Source organism: Schistocerca nitens, chromosome 11, assembly GCF_023898315.1.
Source record: "Schistocerca nitens isolate TAMUIC-IGC-003100 chromosome 11, iqSchNite1.1, whole genome shotgun sequence".
NCBI lineage: Eukaryota > Metazoa > Arthropoda > Insecta > Orthoptera > Acrididae > Schistocerca > Schistocerca nitens.
Window position 1 is genome coordinate 184,154,476 of NC_064624.1, and position 22,606 is coordinate 184,177,081.

Here is a 22,606-nt window from a genome sequence, read left to right on the forward strand (position 1 = left end):
AGGTAAGATGGCCCAGCATATAGTCCGTCAAAAACACAGATCAAGGATGAAAACAGGAAGAAGGTGCACTGAACAGAAAAAAAAGCAAAATAGAAACAGTGACCGTTCCAACAACAAGAAGTGAAATAAAGAGCAGTCAAAATAGCAGTGCCGTCGTGGGTAATTGGTGATGGTCAGCCGTGTTCGAAACTCTCTCGCGCTTGGCAGACTGGATGCTCACCCATCCAAGTGCCAGCCCAGCAGGACAAAGATAAGCGCTGTCGGGCGGGGCTAGCACTTGGATGGGTGTCTATCCGGTCTGCCGGGCGCTGTTGGCAAGCGGGGTGCAATCAATCTTGTGAGGCAAACTGATGAGCTGCTTGAGTGAGAAGTAGAGGCTCCAGTCTCGTAAACTGACGTACGGCCAGGAGAGCGGTGTGCTGACCACATGACCCTTCGTACCAGCATCCAGTGACGTCTGTGGGCTGGGGATGACATGGTGGCCGGTAGGTACCGTTGAACGTTCATGGCCTGTTCGGACAGTGTACAGTTTAGTTCTGTAGTCTTGGCAGTTGTCACACTACTCGCTACTTAGAGAATATAAGCCATGTGGTAAGAATACATTACCGTCGAAAGCAAATGAGATAAGACTGACAGGTGAGACGTATGCAAGCATCGTGTCTGATCACCTGCAACCATTCATGTCCACTGTGCATTCTGATAGATTTGGGCAATTCCAGCAGGACAATGCGATACCCCACACGTCCAGAATTGCTACAGAGTGGCTCCACAAACACTCGTCTGTGTTTAAACTTTTCCGCTGGCCACCAAACTCCCCAGACATGAACATTATTGAGCATATCTGGGATGCCTTGCAACGTGCTGTTCAGAAGAGACCTCCACCCCCTCGTACTCTTACGGAATTATGTACATCCCTGTAAGATTCATGGTGTCAGTTCCCTCCAGCACTACTTCAGACATTAGTCGAGTCCATGCCACGTCGTGTTGCGGCACTTCTACGTGCTCGCGTAAGCCTGCACGATGTTAGGCAGGTGTACCAGTTTCTTTCGCTCTTGAGTGTAGAATACGACTCACGCGGTAAGACTCCGTTACCGTCGCAAGTACATGTGATGAATAGTGAGAGCAGGCGAGATACCACACAGATGTCCGCCCCCGGTAGCTGAGTCGCCAGCGTGACAGAATGTCAATCCTAAGGGCCCGGGTTCGATGCCCGGCTGGGTCGGAGATTTTCTCCGCTGAGGGAATGGGTGTTGTCCTAATCATCATCATCATTTCATCATCATCGACGCGCAAGTCGCCGAAGTGGCGTCAACTCGAAAGACTTGCACCAGGCGAACGGTCTACCCGACGGGAGGCCCTCGCCACCCGCCGTTATTATTATTATTATTATTATTATTATTACCACACAGATGGCTCGCAGAGATGAAAACAACAAATAAACGGGTGTGAACTACGTTACAACGAAGGCATTCAAGAGTCAAGATTTCCAAAAGGGAACGGAACTTCAAAAAAGTTAAAAACAAATGTTTAGACAGAGCACAGAGAAAGTGTGTGATTCTGAAACTGCTGCGTTCATTTATTGGAGCTTATGTGACCTACTATTACGTTTTCATAATTTTCTTTGGAGTAATCTGATTCACATTATGAAACGTCCCCTTAGAAAAATTTTACATGACTGTCCTTAAACTGACACACAATATTTTTAGCGCAACGCAATCTGACTTTCAAAAATCCCTACAAAAGAATGGCCCTGACTAACATTAACCTATACGTTTGCACAAATCAGTTACCTCACAAAAATCGTCGTTACTCGAACTACTGCAATACAGCGAGCGCCACTACTGCCAGCTAAATAGAAGATTCAAACTACGGAAGACAGTAACTACTGATAGGCATAGTTAGCAAATGAAAGATTTTGATAGAGAACAAACAATGTATTTACCTTAATAGTCATAATATATATAGCAGTTCATGACACCCAGTCTTAACAAATTTCAAAACTCCGCCATCTCTCTCCCCACATCCACCACTGCTGGCAGCTCACCTCCAACTGCGCAACGCTACGCGCTGTTCACAGCCAGCTGCCTAACACTACAATGGCAGACTACAATGCAAACTAGCCACAGACTGCACACAACACAGCCAGTGATTTTCATTCAGAGCGCTACGTGGCGTTACCAATAAGAAAACCTAAACAGCCTACTTACTACATTCATACGAATACGTACATCGGTCAAACAGGCACATCTCACTCACTTACCAGTCGTACAAAGTAGGTGCCCAGGCAAGACATTCCTATCATGTGACACACGTACTGTCACTAATACCGTGTATGACTCACCAGACGTGTTTTCCGGTAGACGATTCGGTTGACTTGTCGCCTTGTCATCAAACGTTTGCGGTTCCCATTCAAGAGCCATTTCCCGTCGGCTGCCATTACTGTGCAGAATCAAATGTTCAAATGTGTGTGAAATCTTATGGGACTTAACTGCTAAGGTCATCAGTCCCTAAGCTTACACACTACTTAACCTAAATTATCCTAAGGACAAACACACACACCCATGCCCGAGGGAGGACTCGAACCTCCGCCGGGACCAGCCGTACAGTCCATGACTGCAGCGCCTGAGACCGCTTGGCTAATGCCGGCCGGAGTGGCCGAGCGGTTCTAGGCGCTACAGTCTGGAATCGAGTGACCGCTACGGTCGCAGGTTCGAATCCTGCCTCGCGCATGGATGTGTGTGCTGTCCTTAGGTTAGTTAGGTTTAATTAATTCTAAGTTCTAGGCGACTGATGACCTCAGAAGTTAAGTCGCATAGTGCTCAGAGCCATTTTTAATCCTGAGTTAATAACGAACATCAAAACGGATACACGCATTAGTGAAGACAGGGTTGTCGTAGTGAGATTAAATATTGTAATCCCCAAATCCTACAAAAACAAAAGGAAAAATATACCTCTTCAAAAAAGGGGACAAAAATTCAAAATGGTTCAAATGGCTCTGAGCACTATGGAACTTAACATCTATGGTCATCAGTCCCCTAGAACTTAGAACTACTTAAACCTAACTAACCTAAGGACATCACACAACACCCAGCCATCACGAGGCAGAGAAAATCCCTGACCCCGCCGGGAATCGAACCCGGGAACCCGGGCGTGGGAAGCGAGAACGCTACCGCACGACCACGAGATGCGGGCACAAAAAGTCACTGAGTGACGAATTCCTGTGGGGGGGGGGGGGGGGCAAATTCCACTCCTTCCAAATTAATTTCCTTGAATTCACAGAAGTAGTATCGGCAGCAATTGAGAGATTTGCACCAAATAAATTAACAAACGGCGGAGCTGATCCTCCCTTGCCCGCATTTTTTTTATCCTCCTTGGTACACAAAACGGGTTAGAACACTATTGCAGAAACAACGAAACAAGCATGGTAAATTTAAACAGACGGAAAATCCCCAACATTGCTGATCTTTTACAGAAGCTCGAAATTTTGCGTTGACGTCAGTGCTAGATGCTTAGAATAGTTTCCACAACGAAACTTTGTCGCGAAACCTGGCAGAAAATCCAAAGAGATTCTGGTCGTATGTGAAGGATGTTAGAGGCAAGAAACAATCAGTGCCTTCTCTGCACGATAGCAATGGAGGTACTATCAAAGACAGTGCAGCCAAAGCAGAGTTACTAAACACAGCCTTCCGAAATGCCTTCACAAAAGAAGACGAAGTAAATATTCCAGAATTCGAATCGAGAACAGCTGCCAACATGAGTAACGTAGAAGTAAATATCCTCGGAGTAGTGAAGCAACTCAAATCACTTAATAAAAGCAACTCTTCTGGTCCAGACTGTATACCAATCAGGTTCCTTTCGGAATATGCTGATGCATTAGCTCCATACTTAACAATCATATAAAACCGTTCGCTCGACGAAAGATCCGTACCCAAAGACTGGAAAGTTCCACAGGTCACACCAATATTCAAGAAAGGTAATAGGAGTAATCCACTAAATTACAGGTCCATATCTTTAATGTCGATATTCAGCATGCCCGCATCTCGTGGTCGTGCGGTAGCGTTCTCGCTTCCCAGGCCCGGGTTCCCGGGTTCGATTCCCGGCGGGGTCAGGGATTTTCTCTGCCTCGTGATGGCTGGGTGTTGTGTGCTGTCCTTAGGTTAGTTAGGTTTAAGTAGTTCTAAGTTCTAGGGGACTTATGACCACAGCAGTTGAGTCCCATAGTGCTCAGAGCCATTTGAACCATTTTTGATATTCAGCAAGATTTTTGAACATACATTGTGATCGAACATTATGAATTACCTCGAAGAAAACTGTCTATTGACACACAGTCAACATGGGTTTAGAAAACATCGTACCTGTGAAACAACGAGCTCCTTATTCACATGAAGTGTTGAGTGCTATTGACAAGGGATTTCAGATCGATTCTGTATTTCTGGATTTCCGGAAGGCTTTTCACACTGTACCACACAAGCGGCTCGTAGTGAAATATCGTGCTTATGGAATGTCGTCTCAGTTATGTGACTGGATTTGTGATTTCCTGTCAGAGAGGTCACAGTTCGTAGTAACTGACGGAAAGTCATCGAGTAAAACAGAAGTGATTTCTGGCGTTCCCCAAGGAAGTGTTATAGGCCCTTTGCTGTTCCTTATCTATACAAACGGTTAGGGAGACAATCTGAGCAGCCGTCTTATGTTGTTTGCAAAGGACGCTGCCGTTTTTCGACTAATAAATTCATCAGAAGATCAAAACAAATTGCAAAATGATTTAGAAAAGGTATCGGAATGGTGCGAAAAGTGGCAGTTGACCCTAAATAACGAAAAGTGTGAGGTTATCCACGTGAGTGCTAAAAGGAACTCGTTAAACTTCGGTTACACGATAAATGAGTCAAATCTAAAGGCCGTAAATTCAACTAAATACCAAGGAATTACAAGTAGGAACAACTTAAATTGGAAGCAACACATAGAACATGTTATGGGGAAGGCTAACCAAAGACTGCGTTTTATTGGCTGGACACTTAGAAAATGCAACAGATCTACTAAGGAGACTGCCTACACTACGCTTGTCCGTCCACTTTTAGAATACTGCTGCGCAGTGTGGGATCCTTATGAGATAGGACTGACGGAGTACATCGAAAATGTTCTGAGAAGGGGAGCACGTTTTGTATTATCGCGAAATATGCGAGAGAGTGTCACTGAAATGATACAGGATTTGGACTGGACATCATTAAAAGAAAGGCGTTTTTCGTTGCGACGGAATCTTCTCACGAAATTTCAATCACCATCTTTCTTGTCCGAATGCGAAAATATTTTGGTGACACCGACCCACGTAGGGAGGAACGATCACCTTGATAAAAATAAGGGGAATCAGAGCTCGTACGGAAAGATATAGGAGTTCGTTGTTTCCGCGCACTATACGAGATTGGAATAATAGAGAATTGTGAAGATGGTTCGATGAACCCTCTCCCAGGCACTTAAATGTGATTTGCAGAGTATCCATGTAGATGTAGGTGAAAGTAAACCGTTTAGGGAAAGAAGAAGTAGTACTCAAAAATGGTTTTTACTTCGTCTTTCATACTCCAAATGGTGGAAAGAGAGAGACACACACGATGTGTGACAGACGAGAATATTATCATCTGTTGGGATGGAGAGGATATGGAATTTCCATGAGAGTGACATCCTTGAGCAAGTAAGAAAACTTAAAGTGTGCCAGCGAACTTTTTTTTTAAAGTGAGTAGCGTAGATACAATTATGAAAAGGTAATTATTCTTTGATATTTTCAGTTTTGAACATGGCTGTTATTCAGCAACAGGACACTAGTTTCAACATAGTATTAAGGAGCCAACTAGTTGCACATAAACGGAAGGTACATTGACCTAGGTTTTTCTGCCCCTGCCAGTGGGTGTCTTCATCACAATAAATGATGCTAAATCGTAAAATTACATTGCTAAAAAGCAATAGAATCTGAAGCAGCTGTGCTCCTGTCAAAAGAAAAATATAACACTCTAGCCTTTTTACTTGTGACACGAGCACAGCTGCTGCAGATTCTGACTATTGGGTTTTAGCAACATAATTTTACGAGCAGCTACGCTCTTGACTAGAATGTGCAACCGGTTAAATGTTTAATCCTACGTGCCCGTATGGCCACTCCGAAAATTTTGAAACCACTTATAAACTGTTCTAATCTGAGGTGCAGAGTCACCGTAGTGTTTATTAAGCTTCTCTTTAGTCTCCTGAGGCATTTTGCATTTCATAAAGTAATGTTTAATCACCACACGAAATTGTTTTTCATCCATTTTTTGACAATCGCTCGACTTCCTTGATTCACACGAATGCCAAACACAAAGAAATAGACCAATATGGCTGAAACTCGGTGTGCGTTCTTTCCAAAGATGCTGCTAACTAAACATGACCTCGATACGCGCCGGTGGTGCCATCTCTCGGACTTTGCACGGACTTTTCAAACGCCCCTCGTATGTTGAAACTCTGATATTTGGATTATTCCTCTTACGAATGTTCTTGCTTCTTGCATGGAGAAAGGAAATATGATGTATCCTTCTACAGTAATAATGAAAACGATCTGTGAGATTATTGACACAATGAAGGGTTTTCTTGTGAGATTTTAAGGAAGAAAGAGCCTTGAGCGTTGAAAAAGTTTCGCGAGATTGTAAATAACGTATATACGCTAATTAACTGGACTGTTAGAATAGGTTATAACGCAAGCCAACATTTCTTTCCTTTCATTAATCAGATTATAGATTGTTTCTTTTATTTTAAAATTTTACTTGCAGCCTCTAGGTGAACGAAAACCAATACAAGAGAGTTTTGCTGTTGATGTAAGCAAGTCGGACCACATGGCACAAATATGGTGCCAATGACGTGTTTAGTTTCAGAAATAAGCGTAATATAGCATCTATTTACCGAGTAAGTAAACTGAAAAGCCGTACCAAGAGAGTAATTCATATTGTAGTAGTTGGCGTACGTTTTTCTTGTAAGATTACAGGTATCAGGAAGTGAGCCAGATGGATAACTTCGATTAGAAATATCCGCACTCTTTGCTTTATGTATGTAGGAACTCTGGCCTCCCAGCAGATAACACGAGAACTGCAGCAGCACATTTTCAAAGATTTGTGACACATACACTCCTGGAAATGGAAAAAAGAACACATTGACACCGGTGTGTCAGACCCACCATACTTGCTCCGGACACTGCGAGAGGGCTGTACAAGCAATGATCACACGCACGGCACAGCGGACACACCAGGAACCGCGGTGTTGGCCGTCGAATGGCGCTAGCTGCGCAGCATTTGTGCACCGCCGCCGTCAGTGTCAGCCAGTTTGCCGTGGCATACGGAGCTCCATCGCAGTCTTTAACACTGGTAGCATGCCGCGACAGCGTGGACGTGAACCGTATGTGCAGTTGACGGACTTTGAGCGAGGGCGTATAGTGGGCATGCGGGAGGCCGGGTGGACGTACCGCCGAATTGCTCAACACGTGGGGCGTGAGGTCTCCACAGTACATCGATGTTGTCGCCAGTGGTCGGCGGAAGGTGCACGTGCCCGTCGACCTGGGACCGGACCGCAGCGACGCACGGATGCACGCCAAGACCGTAGGATCCTACGCAGTGCCGTAGGGGACCGCACCGCCACTTCCCAGCAAATTAGGGACACTGTTGCTCCTGGGGTATCGGCGAGGACCATTCGCAACCGTCTCCATGAAGCTGGGCTACGGTCCCGCACACCGTTAGGCAGTCTTCCGCTCACGCCCCAACATCGTGCAGCCCGCCTCCAGTGGTGTCGCGACAGGCGTGAATGGAGGGACGAATGGAGACGTGTCGTCTTCAGCGATGAGAGTCGCTTCTGCCTTGGTGCCAATGATGGTCGTATGCGTGTTTGGCGCCGTGCAGGTGAGCGCCACAATCAGGACTGCATACGACCGAGGCACACAGGGCCAACACCCGGCATCATGGTGTGGGGAGCGATCTCCTACACTGGCCGTACACCACTGGTGATCGTCGAGGGGGCACTGAATAGTGCACGGTACATCCAAACCGTCATCGAACCCATCGTTCTACCATTCCTAGACCGGCAAGGGAACTTGCTGTTCCAACAGGACAATGCACGTCCGCATGTATCCCGTGCCACCCAACGTGCCAGCAAGATCTCCGGATCTGTCCCCCATTGAGCATGTTTGGGACCGGATGAAGCGTCGTCTCACGCGGTCTGCACGTCCAGCACGAACGCTGGTCCAACTGAGGCGCCAGGTGGAAATGGCATGGCAAGCCGTTCCACAGGACTACATCCAGCGTCTCTACGATCGTCTCCATGGGAGAATAGCAGCCTGCATTGCTGCGAAAGGTGGATATACACTGTACTAGTGCCGACATTGTGCATGCTCTGTTGTCTGTGTCTATGTGCCTGTGGTTCTGTCAGTGTGATCATGTGATCTATCTGACCCCAGGAATGTGTCAATAAAGTTTCCCCTTCCTGGGACAATGAATTCACGGTGTTCTTATTTCAATTTCCAGGAGTGTATTTTATCTGCTCTCTATGGATTGCAGCCTGTCACGCTATAACGGCGCCACTGCGAATTTGAGAACTAAACACCGTCTGTCCAGTGAAATCTAGGTCTTAAATTTCTCTAAAATATCGTTATAGCAGGAAACCCTCTTTATTTACTTTGGATACACGTTTTGGCCCAGTGTCCTGGCGACCAAATTTAAACATTCAGCACACAAAATACTTAGTTCACTTCGCGGACGGAATTCGATTCACACTAGGTTTCTTTTTGTCATCAAGCAGGAGGTTATGGTAAGACTACGTAGTTAATGAGAAATAATAGACGTCTTTTAATCGTTCATTGTAATGTTGTAGAAGGGATCTTGGGTAATATCAGCTTGGGTTCCAGAGGAGTCTCTGAACACTCGAAGCAAAACTGACCCTACGTCCTTATCTGAGAATGTAGGCTGGGTGTGTTTACAACAGCATTTTACACCATCGACGAGACCAGGATCAAGAAAACTAACAGATCAGTCTTACCTGCAAATACAGACCAGGCATATTCAAAGAGGGGAGAAGAGAAACCTGGAGGATAAGGAAGATTTTAAAATTGAGCTAAGCGTTTTACATGTACAAGTATGAGAAGAAAATCTTTGAACATCATTTTGTCTGTTTTACATTTTTTACGTTATTAGAAGCCTTTTCTCAAAAAGTATATGCGCTAACGCTATAAAATTTTCAGGAACTGTTAGCAACGTGTTGCTGTCTCACTGGAACTAAAAAATACGAGATCCTGCAATTATTCTGTTTTTTAGATGATTGTATGTAGAAAAAAAAATCATTTTCGATGCGCAAAATTAAAAACTCTGTTAATGATATAATTTGCACCATAAATTAATAACTGCAGTTCAGTGGTCTTGTAAACTTCTCAGGCCCCTACAGTAATATTTTCAGATTAATTGCATGATTAGAATTTGAGTTACGGCTCTTTATAAAAAAAGACAATAAAAAATAAAAAATTCAAACTTCTGGCAAAATGTAAATCTTGCATATTTCATTGTATTTTTCACTTACAACACAGCTCTTTTGCTTTACACATGCAAAATTTTAGATTTGTACATTAATAAATATGACTGTAATGATTTTTTAAATAAATGTTTACGCTTTTCCGTTACATTCCCCCTTAAAGACCTTATTTTCAAAGTCATAATTCGCTACTAAAGGGACACGTAGATCATTATTTGACTAAATCGATAAACTGAATCGCTCTAGTCTTTATGATCTGCCGATTGGGGAATAATAATAGAGAATCGGATTTGGAGAGGAGAGATGTAGCACTGTCCGTAATATTGCAGTGGAAGAGTTACAAGTAGACACATGCTGATGTATCAAGGAGTGGCTAATTCGTTGATGGAAGAACGTGAAAAAAACTGCGTCCGAACAGCCCTTGGAAGGCCCAATGGCACCGACCGGCCGCCGTGTCATCCTCAGCCCACAGGCGTCACTGGATGCAGATACGTGGGGGCATGTGGTCAGAACACCGCTCTCCTGGCCGTATGTCAGCTTACGAGACCGGAGCCGCTGCTTCTCACTCATGTAGCTCCTCAGTTCGCCTCACAAGGGCTGAGTGCACCCGGCTTGCCAACAGCGCTCGGCAGATCGGATGGTCACCCATCCAAGTGCTAGCCCAGCCCGACAGCGCTTAACTTCGGTGATCTGGCGGGAACCGGTGTTACCACAGCGCCAAGGCCGCTGGCAGCGGAAGGAAAAATTGTTGAGAAGACCAAAAGATCAGTGCAGTTAACAGGTCCTAGTGGACATAGGCTGCAGAAATGCGTGCACAGGAGAGCTGAGTCTTTGGACTGATGACCACAGCAGCAACTGCTAATACACCAACCTGTCACTTAAGCTCCTACATATTCATTATAGTTGAAATTAATAGACTTTCATTCCTAAGCCACATAAAATAGAGGCAAGGGTGAAAATGTTTTAACTGTGTACTCTTACACAGGCATATCGGAGTGGGCATTGAGTCACACAAGTATTGGTACATGGAATTCTCCAGAAACGGTCACAGAGATGACATGCAACCCCTTCATAATCCACAGAGCCCACATGCCAGCCCATCATTTTTTCACATTTACTGTACTGTATCCAGTCATCATCAAAATCATATCCACACTCTGGGCACATTCTTTTTTTTATTTTTGTCTGAAGAGCTACGAGCAGATTCATTTTTACAGAATGAGGTTCTTCTGTGACCTAGAATATCCTGTTTACTTTCCCTCTCTGTCTTCAGTTTTCCTTCTTCTCCTTATTCTTCTCTTTCAGATCGAGAACTCTGTCCACCAGTCCATTTTTAGTCCATACACTTCGTTCTGTCTACTGGCGACAATTCTAGCTGGGGGCAGATGTCAGAAACGGACGTATGCACTAGCGCGACTGCTGTAGTGATCTCTACACACATCAAAAATTTTTTTGCATCACCCCAGTTTGCAGAACTCCTGAAGACAGACCTTCACTGTGGATATTACATCACAGACGTAGTCCCTTTGACTTCAGTGATGTCACTAAACCAGCCCAAATATGAAACAACCATTCATGAGCAGCGCCTATTAGACAGAGGGGGTTCGACAGCTGATCAGTTGCAGTCATTCCACCAGGAAGGAGGTACACGGCTCGTGTTGTCTGTAGTTCAACCATGCCTAGACGGTCAATACCGCGGTTCGACGCGTCCGCATTGTTACTTTGTGCCAGGAAGGGCTCTCAACAAGGGAAGTGTCCAGGCGTCTCCAAGTGAACCAAAGCGAAGATGTTCGGACATGGATACAGAGAGACAGGAACTGTCGATGACATGCCTCGCTCAGGCCGTCCAAGGGCTACTACTGTAGTGGATGACCGCTACCTACGGATCATGGCTCGGAGGAACCCTGACAGCAACGCTACCATGTTGAATAATGCTTTTCGCGCAGCCACAGGTCGTCGTGTTACGACTCAAACTCAGTGCAATAGGCTGAACGATGCGCCACTTCACTCGCGATGTCCACTGCGAGGTCCATGTTAGCAACCACGACACCATGCAGCGCGGTACAGAGGGGCCCAACAACATGCCGAATGGACCGCTCAGGATTGGCATCACGTTCTCTTCACCGATGAGTGTCGCACGTGCTTTCAAACAGACAATCGTCGGAGACGTGTTTGGAGGCAACCCGGTCAGGCTGAACGCCTTAGACACACTGTCCAGCGAGTGCAGCAAGGTGGAGGTTCCCTGCTGTTTTCCGGTGGCATTGTGTGGGGCCGACGTACGCCGCTGGTGGTCATGGAAGGCGGTGTAACGGCTGTACGATACGTTAATGCCATCTTCTGAACGATAGTGCAACCATATCGACAGCATCTTGGCGAGGCATTCATCTTCAAGGACGACAATTCGCGCCTCCATCGTGCACATATTGTGAATGACTTCCTTCAGGATAACGACATCGCTCGACTACAGTGGCCAGCATGTTCTCCAGACCTATCGAACATGCCTGGGATGGATTGAAAAGGGCTGTTTATGCACGACGCAGCCCACCAACCACTCTGAGCGATCTACGCAGAATCGCCGTTCAGGAGTGGAACAATCTTGACCAACAGTGCCTTGATGAACGTGTGGATAGTATGCCACGACGAATACAGGCATGCATCAATGCAAGAGGACGAGCTATTGGGTATTAGAGGTACTGGTGTGTACAGCAGTCTGGACCACCACAACTGAAGTTCTTGCTGTATGGTGGTACAACATGCAATGTGTGGTTTTCATGAAAAAATGATGTTGATGTTGATCTCTATCCCAATTTTCTGTACAATGCAAGAGGACGAGCTACTGGGTATTAGAGGTACTGGTGTGTACAGCAGTCTGGACCACCACAGCTGAAGTTCTTGCTGTATGGTGGTACAACATGCAATGTGTGGTTTTCATGAAAAAATGATGTTGATGTTGATCTCTATCCCAATTTTCTGTACAATGCAAGAGGACGAGCTACTGGGTATTAGAGGTACTGGTGTGTACAGCAGTCTGGACCACCACAGCTGAAGTTCTTGCTGTATGGTGGTACAACATGCAATGTGTGGTTTTCATGAAAAAATGATGTTGATGTTGATCTCTATCCCAATTTTCTGTACAATGCAAGAGGACGAGCTACTGGGTATTAGAGGTACTGGTGTGTACAGCAGTCTGGACCACCACAGCTGAAGTTCTTGCTGTATGGTGGTACAACATGCAATGTGTGGTTTTCATGAAAAAATGATGTTGATGTTGATCTCTATCCCAATTTTCTGTACAATGCAAGAGGACGAGCTACTGGGTATTAGAGGTACTGGTGTGTACAGCAGTCTGGACCACCACAGCTGAAGTTCTTGCTGTATGGTGGTACAACATGCAATGTGTGGTTTTCATGAAAAAATGATGTTGATGTTGATCTCTATCCCAATTTTCTGTACAATGCAAGAGGACGAGCTACTGGGTATTAGAGGTACTGGTGTGTACAGCAGTCTGGACCACCACAACTGAAGTTCTTGCTGTATGGAGGCGCAGAATGCAATGTGTGGTTTTCACGAGCAATAAAATGGGCGGAAGTGATGTTGATGTTGATCTATATCCCAATTTTTTGTACAGGTTGCGGAACTCTCGGAACCGAGGTGATGCAAAACTTTTTGTGATGTGTGTAGCTCTGCCATAGAAATTTCTGGCTGAGTCTACTTTGGTAGACGACTGTGTCCAATCTTTTTATCACTCTCTGTAATCTGAACTGCATCTTCGTTTCCTGCCATTAGACGATAAGGAACAGAATACGTCCATCGAATAAACGTCAGAACCATGACGACATATTCCAGTTCTTTTAAATGGTTTTGATACCTTCTCTTATATCGCTGTCTGGAAGTTCAACTCCACCACATCGCAGACTGGCAGCTGTTACCTTGTACACAAGGGAGCAATCCAATGTAGACTTAACGGCCAATGCAATAAATTAAACTGCACCGACGGTTTGGTTAAACCTGCTCTAATAACAAGGTGTGCCTGTTACTTTCGATACAAACAGAAATGCATTCCTTCTGAATGCTAAAACAGAACTGGGCACCAGTAGAAAATGCCTGGTCTTATTGTAGAATCGTAGAATTACCTGCAGAGACTGGGCCGACTTGGACCTCCTGCTACCCGACGAGGACTTTTGCTGGTGGTGGTGGTGCTGGTGATGGTGGTGGTGGTGGTGGTGGTGGTGGTCGTGGTGCTGGTGATGCAGTCCCACCACGCCCTGCTGCTGCAGGTGGATGTCGTGGTCTGCCGCGTGGAGTCCAGCAGGGGAGTCCACTCCGTGGTCTTGAGAGGGGGACCCAGGGCTCGTCACGCCCTCTGCTTGCTGCTCATGGTCGTGCTCGTGCTCGTGGTGCTGGTGGTGGTGGTCGTGCTCATGATCGTGGTGGTGCTGGTCACGATCTTCATCGTGCAGGTGGTGTTCGTGATCGTGGAGGTGGGGGTGGTGGAGGTCCGCTGGTGGCGAGTCAGGCCCGAGCTTCCGTTTCCTCGTCGACCGAAGAGCCTGCTGGAGAGACAGATGGATCTTTTGGTATGGTTGGACTTAACTTCCTCTACATCTACGTCAACATCCACATGCGTACTCTGCAAAACACCGTACGGCGCATGGCAGAGGGCCTCTCATCCTACTAGGTTGTGAGGTAAATTCATTTCCAAAGCTCATCACATGGTCTCAGCTGACTGGTTAGCGATTCTCACTAACCATTACCTACTTCCTCTGACTCCCAGCCTACAGTTATTTACCCATTGGGGGCAAAATTAGTTTGTCAGGAGGGGCAAAAACTGAAACGGTTATATTTTTGTTGTTGTGGTCTTCAGTCCTGAGACTGGTTTGATGCAGCTCTCCATGCTACCCTATCCTGTGCAAGCTTCTTCATCTCCCAGTACCTACTGCAGCCTACATCCTTCTGAATCTGCTTAGTGTATTCATCTCTTGGTCTCCCTCTATGATTTTTACCCTCCACACTGCCCTCCAATGCTAAATTTGTGAGCCGTTGATGCCTCAGAACATGTCCTACTAACTGGTCCCTTCTTTTTGTCAAGTTGTGCCACAAACTCCTCTTCTCCTCAATTCTATTCAATACCTCCTCATTAGTTATGTGATCTACCCATCTAATCTTGAGCATTCTTCTGTAGCACTACATTTCGAAAGCTTCTATTCTCTTCTTGTCCAAACTATTTATCGTCCATGTTTCAGTTCCATACATGGCTACACTCCATACAAATACTTTCAGAAACGACTTCCTGACACTTAAATCTATACACGATGTCAACAAATTTCTCTTCTTCAGAAACGCTTTTCTTGATATATATAATTTGGCTCTGAAGCAGAGCTTAGGTTCTCTTAATGCTCTTTTTTACATGTAAATTACAATCTAAAAATAAATGAATGACGTAGGCATCTAATACTAGTAAATGATAAACGTTGTTGTTCAATATATATTTATTATAGATTAAAATCAACCCTTTAAGTACAATTGTATATATTTCCTAACTAAAATTATTGATCAATTGCCCAACTCTGCCCAATATTATGACTATGCAGTCTAATATCTCTAACGCGAAATGACTGACATCATCTATGTACCAAACACTAGAGGACACTACTTTCAAAGATGATCTACGGTGGTGTGGAATCTCAGTGGAAATAAACTAACATGATCACTTGTTTAGCTTTTATAGCCCTAATAAGCCGAAGCAGTTTGCTATATACCCGTGTGTACTGCGTCCGGTGCGTCGATGTGATGGTCCTCGTACTCTTCTGCGACGATGGAAGAACTGCAGCCACAAATGGACTCTTTCAAACACTAGGACGGCAGAAGGCGCTCCTCTGACTAATATACTCTAATGCTGTCTTCTCCTCTCTGTGTTCTACAGACGAGAAACGCGAACTCCCAGTCACAAGGGTGGAGTTCAGAAACGTGTCAACGTAAGTATAGGCAGAGGAAGTGCTCTCAATTACTGAACGCTGCGTACTCAACGACGACTTCCAACCCGGAGGTTAAGTCCAGAATCGTATAGGTTCGCAACAGTACAGTGCCTAACTGTTCTAACTGTGAACTCTCCTCAGAGCGAAGACCAAGTCCGTCTGTACCATAAAGCTGATACCGAGCGACCGTCACAGACGGTCCGCGCTGCAACTACGGTCACAGGTTCGAATCCTGCCTCGGGCATGGATGTGTGTGATGTCCTTAGTTAGGTTTATGTACGAGGGCAGTTCAATAAGTAATGCAACACATTTTTTTTCTCGGCCAATTTTGGTTGACAAAACCTGAAATTTCTTGTGGAATATTTTCAAACATTCCCGCTTCGTCTCGTATAGTTTCATTGACTTCCGACAGGTGGCAGCGCTGTACGGAGCTGTTAAAATGGCGTCTAACGGATGTGCGTTGCAAACAACGGCCAGTGATCGAGTTTCTTTTGGCGGAAAACCAGGGCATCTCAGATATTCATAGGCGCTTGCAGAATGTCTACGGTGATCTGGAAGTGGACAAAAGCACGGTGAGTCGTTGGGCAAAGCGTGTGTCATCATCGCCGCAAGGTCAAGCGAGACTGTCTGATCTCCCGCGTGCGGGCCGGCCGTGCACAGCTGTGACTCCTGCAATGGCGGAGCGTGCGAACACACTCGTTCGAGATGATCGACGGATCACCGTCAAACAACTCAGTGCTCAACTTGACATCTCTGTTGGTAGTGCTGTCACAATTGTTCACCAGTTGGGATATTCAAAGGTTTTTTCCCGCTGGGTCCCTCGTTGTCTAACCAAACACCATAAAGAGCAAAGGAGAACCATCTGTGGGGAATTGCTTGCTCGTCATGTGGCTGAGGGTGACAATTTCTTGTCAAAGATTGTTACAGGCGATGAAACATGGGTTCATCACTTCGAATCTGAAACAAAACGGCAATCAATGGAGTGGCGCCACACCCACTCCCCTACCAAGAAAAAGTTTAAAGCCATACCCTCAGCCGGTAAAGTCACGGTTACAGTCTTCTGGGACGCTGAAGGGGTTATTCTGTTCGATGTCCTTCCCCACGGTCCAACGATCAACTCTGAAGTGTATTGTGCTACTCTTCAGAAATTGAAGAAACGACTTCAGCGTGTTCGTAGGCACAAAAATCAGAACGAACTTCTCCTTCTTCATGACAACGCAAGACCTCACACAAGTCTTCGCACCCGAGAGGAGCTCACAAAACTTCAGTGGACTTTTCTTCCTCATGCACCCTACAGCCCCGATCTCGCACCGTCGGATTTCCATATGTTTGGCCCAATGAAGGACGCAATCCGTGGGAGGCACTACGCGGATGATGAAGAAGTTATTGATGCAGTACGACGTTGGCTCCGACATCGACCAGTGGAATGGTACCGTGCAGGCATACAGGCCCTCATTTCAAGGTGGCGTAAGGCCGTAGCATTGAATGGAGATTACGTTGAAAAATAGTGTTGTGTAGCTAAAAGATTGGGGAATAATCTGGTGTATTTCAATGCTGAATAAAACAACCCCTGTTTCAGAAAAAAAATGTGTTGCATTACTTATTGAACTACTCTCGTAGTTCGAAATGTAGGGGACTGATGACCTCAGATGAAAAGTCGCATAGCGCGTAGAGCCATTTGAACCATTTAAACTTAACTGGTTCAACCTGGAATGACACCAGATAGCACGGACACATAGACACTGGCGTCCGAAATTAAAGCAACGAACGGAAATTTTGCAAGGTTGCGTTTATTTTGCCACAGAACAGAATAAACAGGTGACAGTAGAGTAGAAACAATGTAAATAATACAGAACGTAATCAACTTCAATATGTATAACGGTAAACAAAAATGTTCTTCGTTTTTTTCCAACTTCTCGGATTTGCTCACACCCTCTGACAACTGGTTAATGAACTCAGTATGTGGTGTGACCATCTCTGGCACCAACATAGGCCTAACAACGATGGGGCATGCTGTGAATGCTGTCATCAGTCCCATGCTGAAGCGATAACGCCCATTCTTCCTGCAGAGCTGCTCGCATGTCTTGGAGAGTGGTTGCTGGATGCCGACGCGATGCAGCCCGTCTCCCTAGGGCATCCCAGGCGTGATCTATGGAAGTCAAATCGGGAGATCTAGCAGGCCACACCGTGAGTGCAGTATTTTCCGCTTCCAATAAAGTATTAACCGGTGTTGCTCTACGATGTCAAGCATTATCGTTAATCAGTACGAAGTCGGGTGATGCTGAGGGAATTAGATTAGGAAATGAGACACTTAAAGTAGTAAAGGAGTTTTGCTATTTGGGGAGCAAAATAACTGATGATGGTCGAAGTAGAGAGGATATAAAATGTAGACTGGTAATGGGAAGGAAAGCGTTTCTGAAGAAGAGAAATTTGTTAACATCGAGTATAGATTTAAGTGTCAGGAAGTCATTTCTGAAAGTATTTGTATGGAGTGTAGCCATGTATGGAAGTGAAACATGGACGATAAATAGTCTGGACAAGAAGAGAATAGAAGCTTTCGAAATGTGGTGCTACAGAAGAATGCTGAAGATTAGATGGGTAGATCACATAACTAATGAGGAAGTATTGAATAGCATTGGGGAGAAGAAAAGTTTGTTGCACAACTTGACCAGAAGAAGGGATCGGTTGGTAGGACATGTTCTGAGGCATCAAGGGATCACCAATTTAGTATTGGAGGGCAGCGTGGAGGGTAAAAATCGTAGAGGGAGTCCAAGAGATGAATACACTAAGCAGATTCAGAATTATGTAGGTTGCAGTAGGTACTGGGAGATGGAAGAGCTTGCACAGGATAGAGTAGCATGGAGAGCTACATCAAACCAGTCTCAGGACTGAAGACCACAACAACAACAGTACGAAGTCTGGGCCCACAGCACCTCGCAGCAATCGCGCATGAGATCCCATGCGCGGCACGTGACAGCAGTTTAATCTTGCCGATCCACCCATACAGTTTCATGAAGAGATGTTCGAGTGGCCAAGATAATCCCTGTCCACACCATTGGGGTCGTCCTCGATATCGGTCTCTTTCTAGAATGTTTGGGTCCCGAAATCGTGTTCCACATGTCCTCCAGATGCAAATCCGTCGAGAATCACTCTCCAGATCAAATCTGAACTCATCTGTGGAAAGAACGTTGGATCACCTTTCCAATGTCCAGGTGGCATATTGACGGCTCCATCCTAGACATTCCCATTTGTGGAGACACGCGAGAGGTAAACGGACAGTAGATTTCAGACAATAAAGGCCACTCTGCCGAAGCCTTCTGTACACAGTTTGCCTCGATACAACACGTCCAGGGGATGCTGCGAGGTCAGATGGCAGTTGCCTGCAGTACTAAGGCGGAACCATCGCGCCCTTGCAGCCAAATAACGGTGCACTCTTTCTGACGTCACACGTGGCCGGCCCTGTCCTGGTCTCCGAGACACAAAATGGTTCAAATAGCTCTGAGCACTATGGGACTTAACATCTCTGGTCATCAGTCCCCTAGAACTTGGGTATTCGTTTGACAAATATATTATACTAGAACTGATACGAGATTATATTTTCAAGCAATTTGGGTGCATAGATCCCGAGAAATCAGTAGCCAGAACAACCACCTCTGGCCATAATAACGGCCTCGATACGCCTGGGCATTGAGTCAAACAGACCTCGGATGGCGTGTACAGGTACAGCTGCCCGTGCAGCTTCAACACGAACCACAGTTCATCAAGAGTAGTGACTGGCGTATTGTGACGAGCCAGTTGCTGGGCCACCATTGACCAGACGTTTTCAATTGGTGAGAAATATGGAGAATGTGCTGGCCAGGGCAGCAGTCGAACATTTTCTGTAACCAGAAAGGCGCGTAGAGGACCTGCAACATGCGATCGTGCATTATCCTGCTGAAATGTAGGGTTTCACAGGGATCGAATGAAGGATGGAGCCACGGGTCGTAACACATCTGAAATGTAACGTCCACTGTTCAAAGTGCCGTCAATGCGAACAAGAGGTGACCGAGACGTGTAACCAATGGCACCCCACACCATCACGCCGGGTGATGCAGCAGTATGGCGATGACGAATACACGCTTCCAATGTGCGTTCACCGCGATGTCGCCAAACACGGATGCGACCATCGTGATGCTGTAAACAGAACCTGGATTCATCCGAAAAAAAGACATTTTGCCATTCGTGCACCCAGGTTTGTCGACGAGTACACCATCACAGGCGCTCCTGTCTGTGATGCAGCGTCAAGGGTAACCGCAGCCGTGGTCTCCGAGCTGATCGTCCACGCTGCTGCAGACGTCGTCGAACTGTTCGCGCAGATGGTTGTCGTGTTGCAAACGTCCCCATTTGTTGACTCAGGGATCGAGACGTGGCTGCACGATCCGTTACAGCCGTGCGGATAAGATGCCTGTCATCTCGACTGCTAGTGATACGAGGTCGTTGGGATCCAGCACGGCGTTCCGTGTTACCATCCTGAACCCACCGATTCCATATTCTGCTAACAGTCATTGGATCTCAACCGACGCGAGCAGCAATGTAGCGATACGATAAATCGCAATCGCGATAGCCTACAATCCGACCTTTATCAAAGTCGGAAACGTGATGGTACGCATTTCTCCTCCACACACGAAGCATCACAACAACGTTTCACCAGGCAACGCCGGTCAACTGCTGTTTATGTATGAGAAATCGGGTCCGCAGCTCGTGGTCGTGCGGTAGCGTTCTCATTTCCCACGCCCGGGTTCCCGGGTTCGATTCCCGGCGGGGTCAGGGATTTTCTCTGCCTCGTGATGACTGGGTCTTGTGTGATGTCCTTAGGTTAGTTAGGTTTAAGTAGTTCTAAGTTCTAGGCGGCTGATGGCCGTAGATGTTAAGTCCCATAGTGCTCAGAGCCATTTGAACCATTTTTTTGAGAAATCGGTTGGATACTTTCGTCATGTCACCAAGTTGTAGGTGTCGCCACCGGCGCCAACCTAGTGTGAATGTTCTGAAAAGCTAATCATTTGCATATCACAGCATCTTCTTCCTGTCTGTTAAATTTCGTGTCTGTAGCACGTCATCTTCGTGGTGTAGCAATTTTAATGGCCAGTAGTGTAGATTGATATGTCAGCTGCGGGAATAAAGTGATATGAAAGATTCTTATATGTTTAATCATCATCATCATCATCATCTTGGACAGTTTCCAGCCACTGGCTGGGTCTGTCGGGAACACAAGCCTCTCCATCGTGTTCTGTCTTTCCACCATTCCCCCTCTTCCACCTTCGTCCAGTTCTCTCCTCTTCTCGTCACACATTCCTTCACTCCCTTCACCCATCTATCTCTTGGTCTTCCTCTGGGCCTCTTCCCCTCCAGTTGCAGATCAAACATCCTCTTTGGAATTCTTCCCTCATCCATTCTCTTCATGTGTCCATACCACTGCAGTCTTGATTTTTCTATCCTGTCCTGTACTGGTTCCTCCTTTAGTCTTTCCCTCACATACACATTTCGCAATCTGTCTCGTCTTGTTACACTCAACCTGCTCCTCTGGAACTTCATTTCACTAGCCTGTATTCTACTTTTGTCGCTTTTGTGCATTACCCATGTCTCACTTCCGTATGCCAATATGGGGACAAAGTAGGTTCGGTATATAATTCCCTTGGATTTCTGTGGCACCTCCTTGCTCCAAATAAGCCCCCTAATGCATTTGTAGAAATGCCCTGCTTTTCTGCACCTTTCATTTATTTCCATTGCGTTTCCCCCCTTACTTTCAATCATGCTTCCCAGGTACTTGAAGTTCTCTACCACTTGTAGTTTTTCCCCTCCACAAGTTATATCCACATTTGGCCTATGCTTCTTCCTTGTTGTGATAATTATTTTTCTTTGCAGAGAAATGGATTCCATATTGTGCTGCCGTTGCCTCCCATGCATCTAACTGCTCTTGCACCTCCTTCTCGCAATTTCCCCATAACATCAGGTCATCGGCAAAAAGCACTGCTTTCATTTTATGATCTCCAATTGCATCTGATACTTGCTGTAGGATTTTATCCATAACAATAATAAACAATAAAGGCGAAAGTGCACTTCCCTGTCGCAGCCCATTTTCCAGCTTGAACCATGCAGTACGTTCCCTCCCCACTTTCACACAACTCTCACTTCCCTCATACATTTTTCTGACTTTTCGTGTTATCTCTTCATCTATCCCTTTTGCGTTCAGCACATCCCAGAGCTTGTCCCTACAGATACTGTCATACGCCTTCTCAATATCTTAAAAGGCCACGATTAAGTCCTTCCCGTACTCATAGTGCCTTTCCTGCAGTTGCCTTACCGCAAATATGAGGTCCGTTGTTGATCTTCCCGGTCTGAAACCGTACTGCTCCTCTTGCAGTCTGCTTTCAATACTGCTTCTTATTCTCTTCTCCAGGATCTTTTCATAGATTTTTCCACAGTGGCATAGCAGTGCATAAGTCCAACCCCTCGTCCAAGTCGTGGGAGATGGGCAACGGCACAAAGTAGGGGAGTGCCTATAGGGGCAATGTACAGCGGGGACTTCGTGTGCCCCAGGACCGCTACGGTAGCTGGGAAGGCCCTATGGGAACCCTGAAACGTGACGGCTAACGGGGCTCTGGTGAAGCTGCGATAGGCCTAGCAAGCCAGTAGTGGATAAATCAACTGCTTTTAAAAAGGGAGCATGCCTCGGATCACGGAACGGATTTTTTTATTTGTTTAATCAAATAGTAAATTAGTGAAGTAATATGCGATGTATGTACGTATGTTGTATGTTAACTGGGGACCTAGAAACGACGGAGAGGCTCCGTCCCCGACGCAGCCGCAGTGGTCCACAACCCCACGACGACTACCGCAGTCCACTTCACCCCTCCGCCGCCCCACATCGAACCCAGGGTTACTGTGCGGTTCGGCCCCCGCCCAGGGAACGTCTCACATCAGACGACTGTAACCCCTGTGTTTGCTTGGTAGAGTAATCGTGGTGTACGCATACGTGGAGAACTCGTTTGCGCAGCAATGGTCGACATAGTGTAGCTGAGGCGGAATATAGGGAACCAGCCCGCATTCGCCGAGGCAGATGGAAAACCGCCTAA

The 22,606-nt window shown here is 46.1% G+C and overlaps 1 protein-coding gene across 1 annotated transcript in view; it reads right to left on the reverse strand.

The window, feature by feature from the left end:
* The window catches only part of LOC126212759 (protein twist-like), a 281,543-nt gene that overhangs the window by 127,062 nt on the left and 131,875 nt on the right, over window positions 1–22,606 (reverse strand). The window contains exon 4 of the mRNA XM_049940166.1: window positions 13,653–14,072. Within this exon, the coding sequence (XP_049796123.1) occupies window positions 13,653–14,072 (420 nt within the window). The remainder of the gene's footprint in view (window positions 1–13,652; window positions 14,073–22,606) is intronic.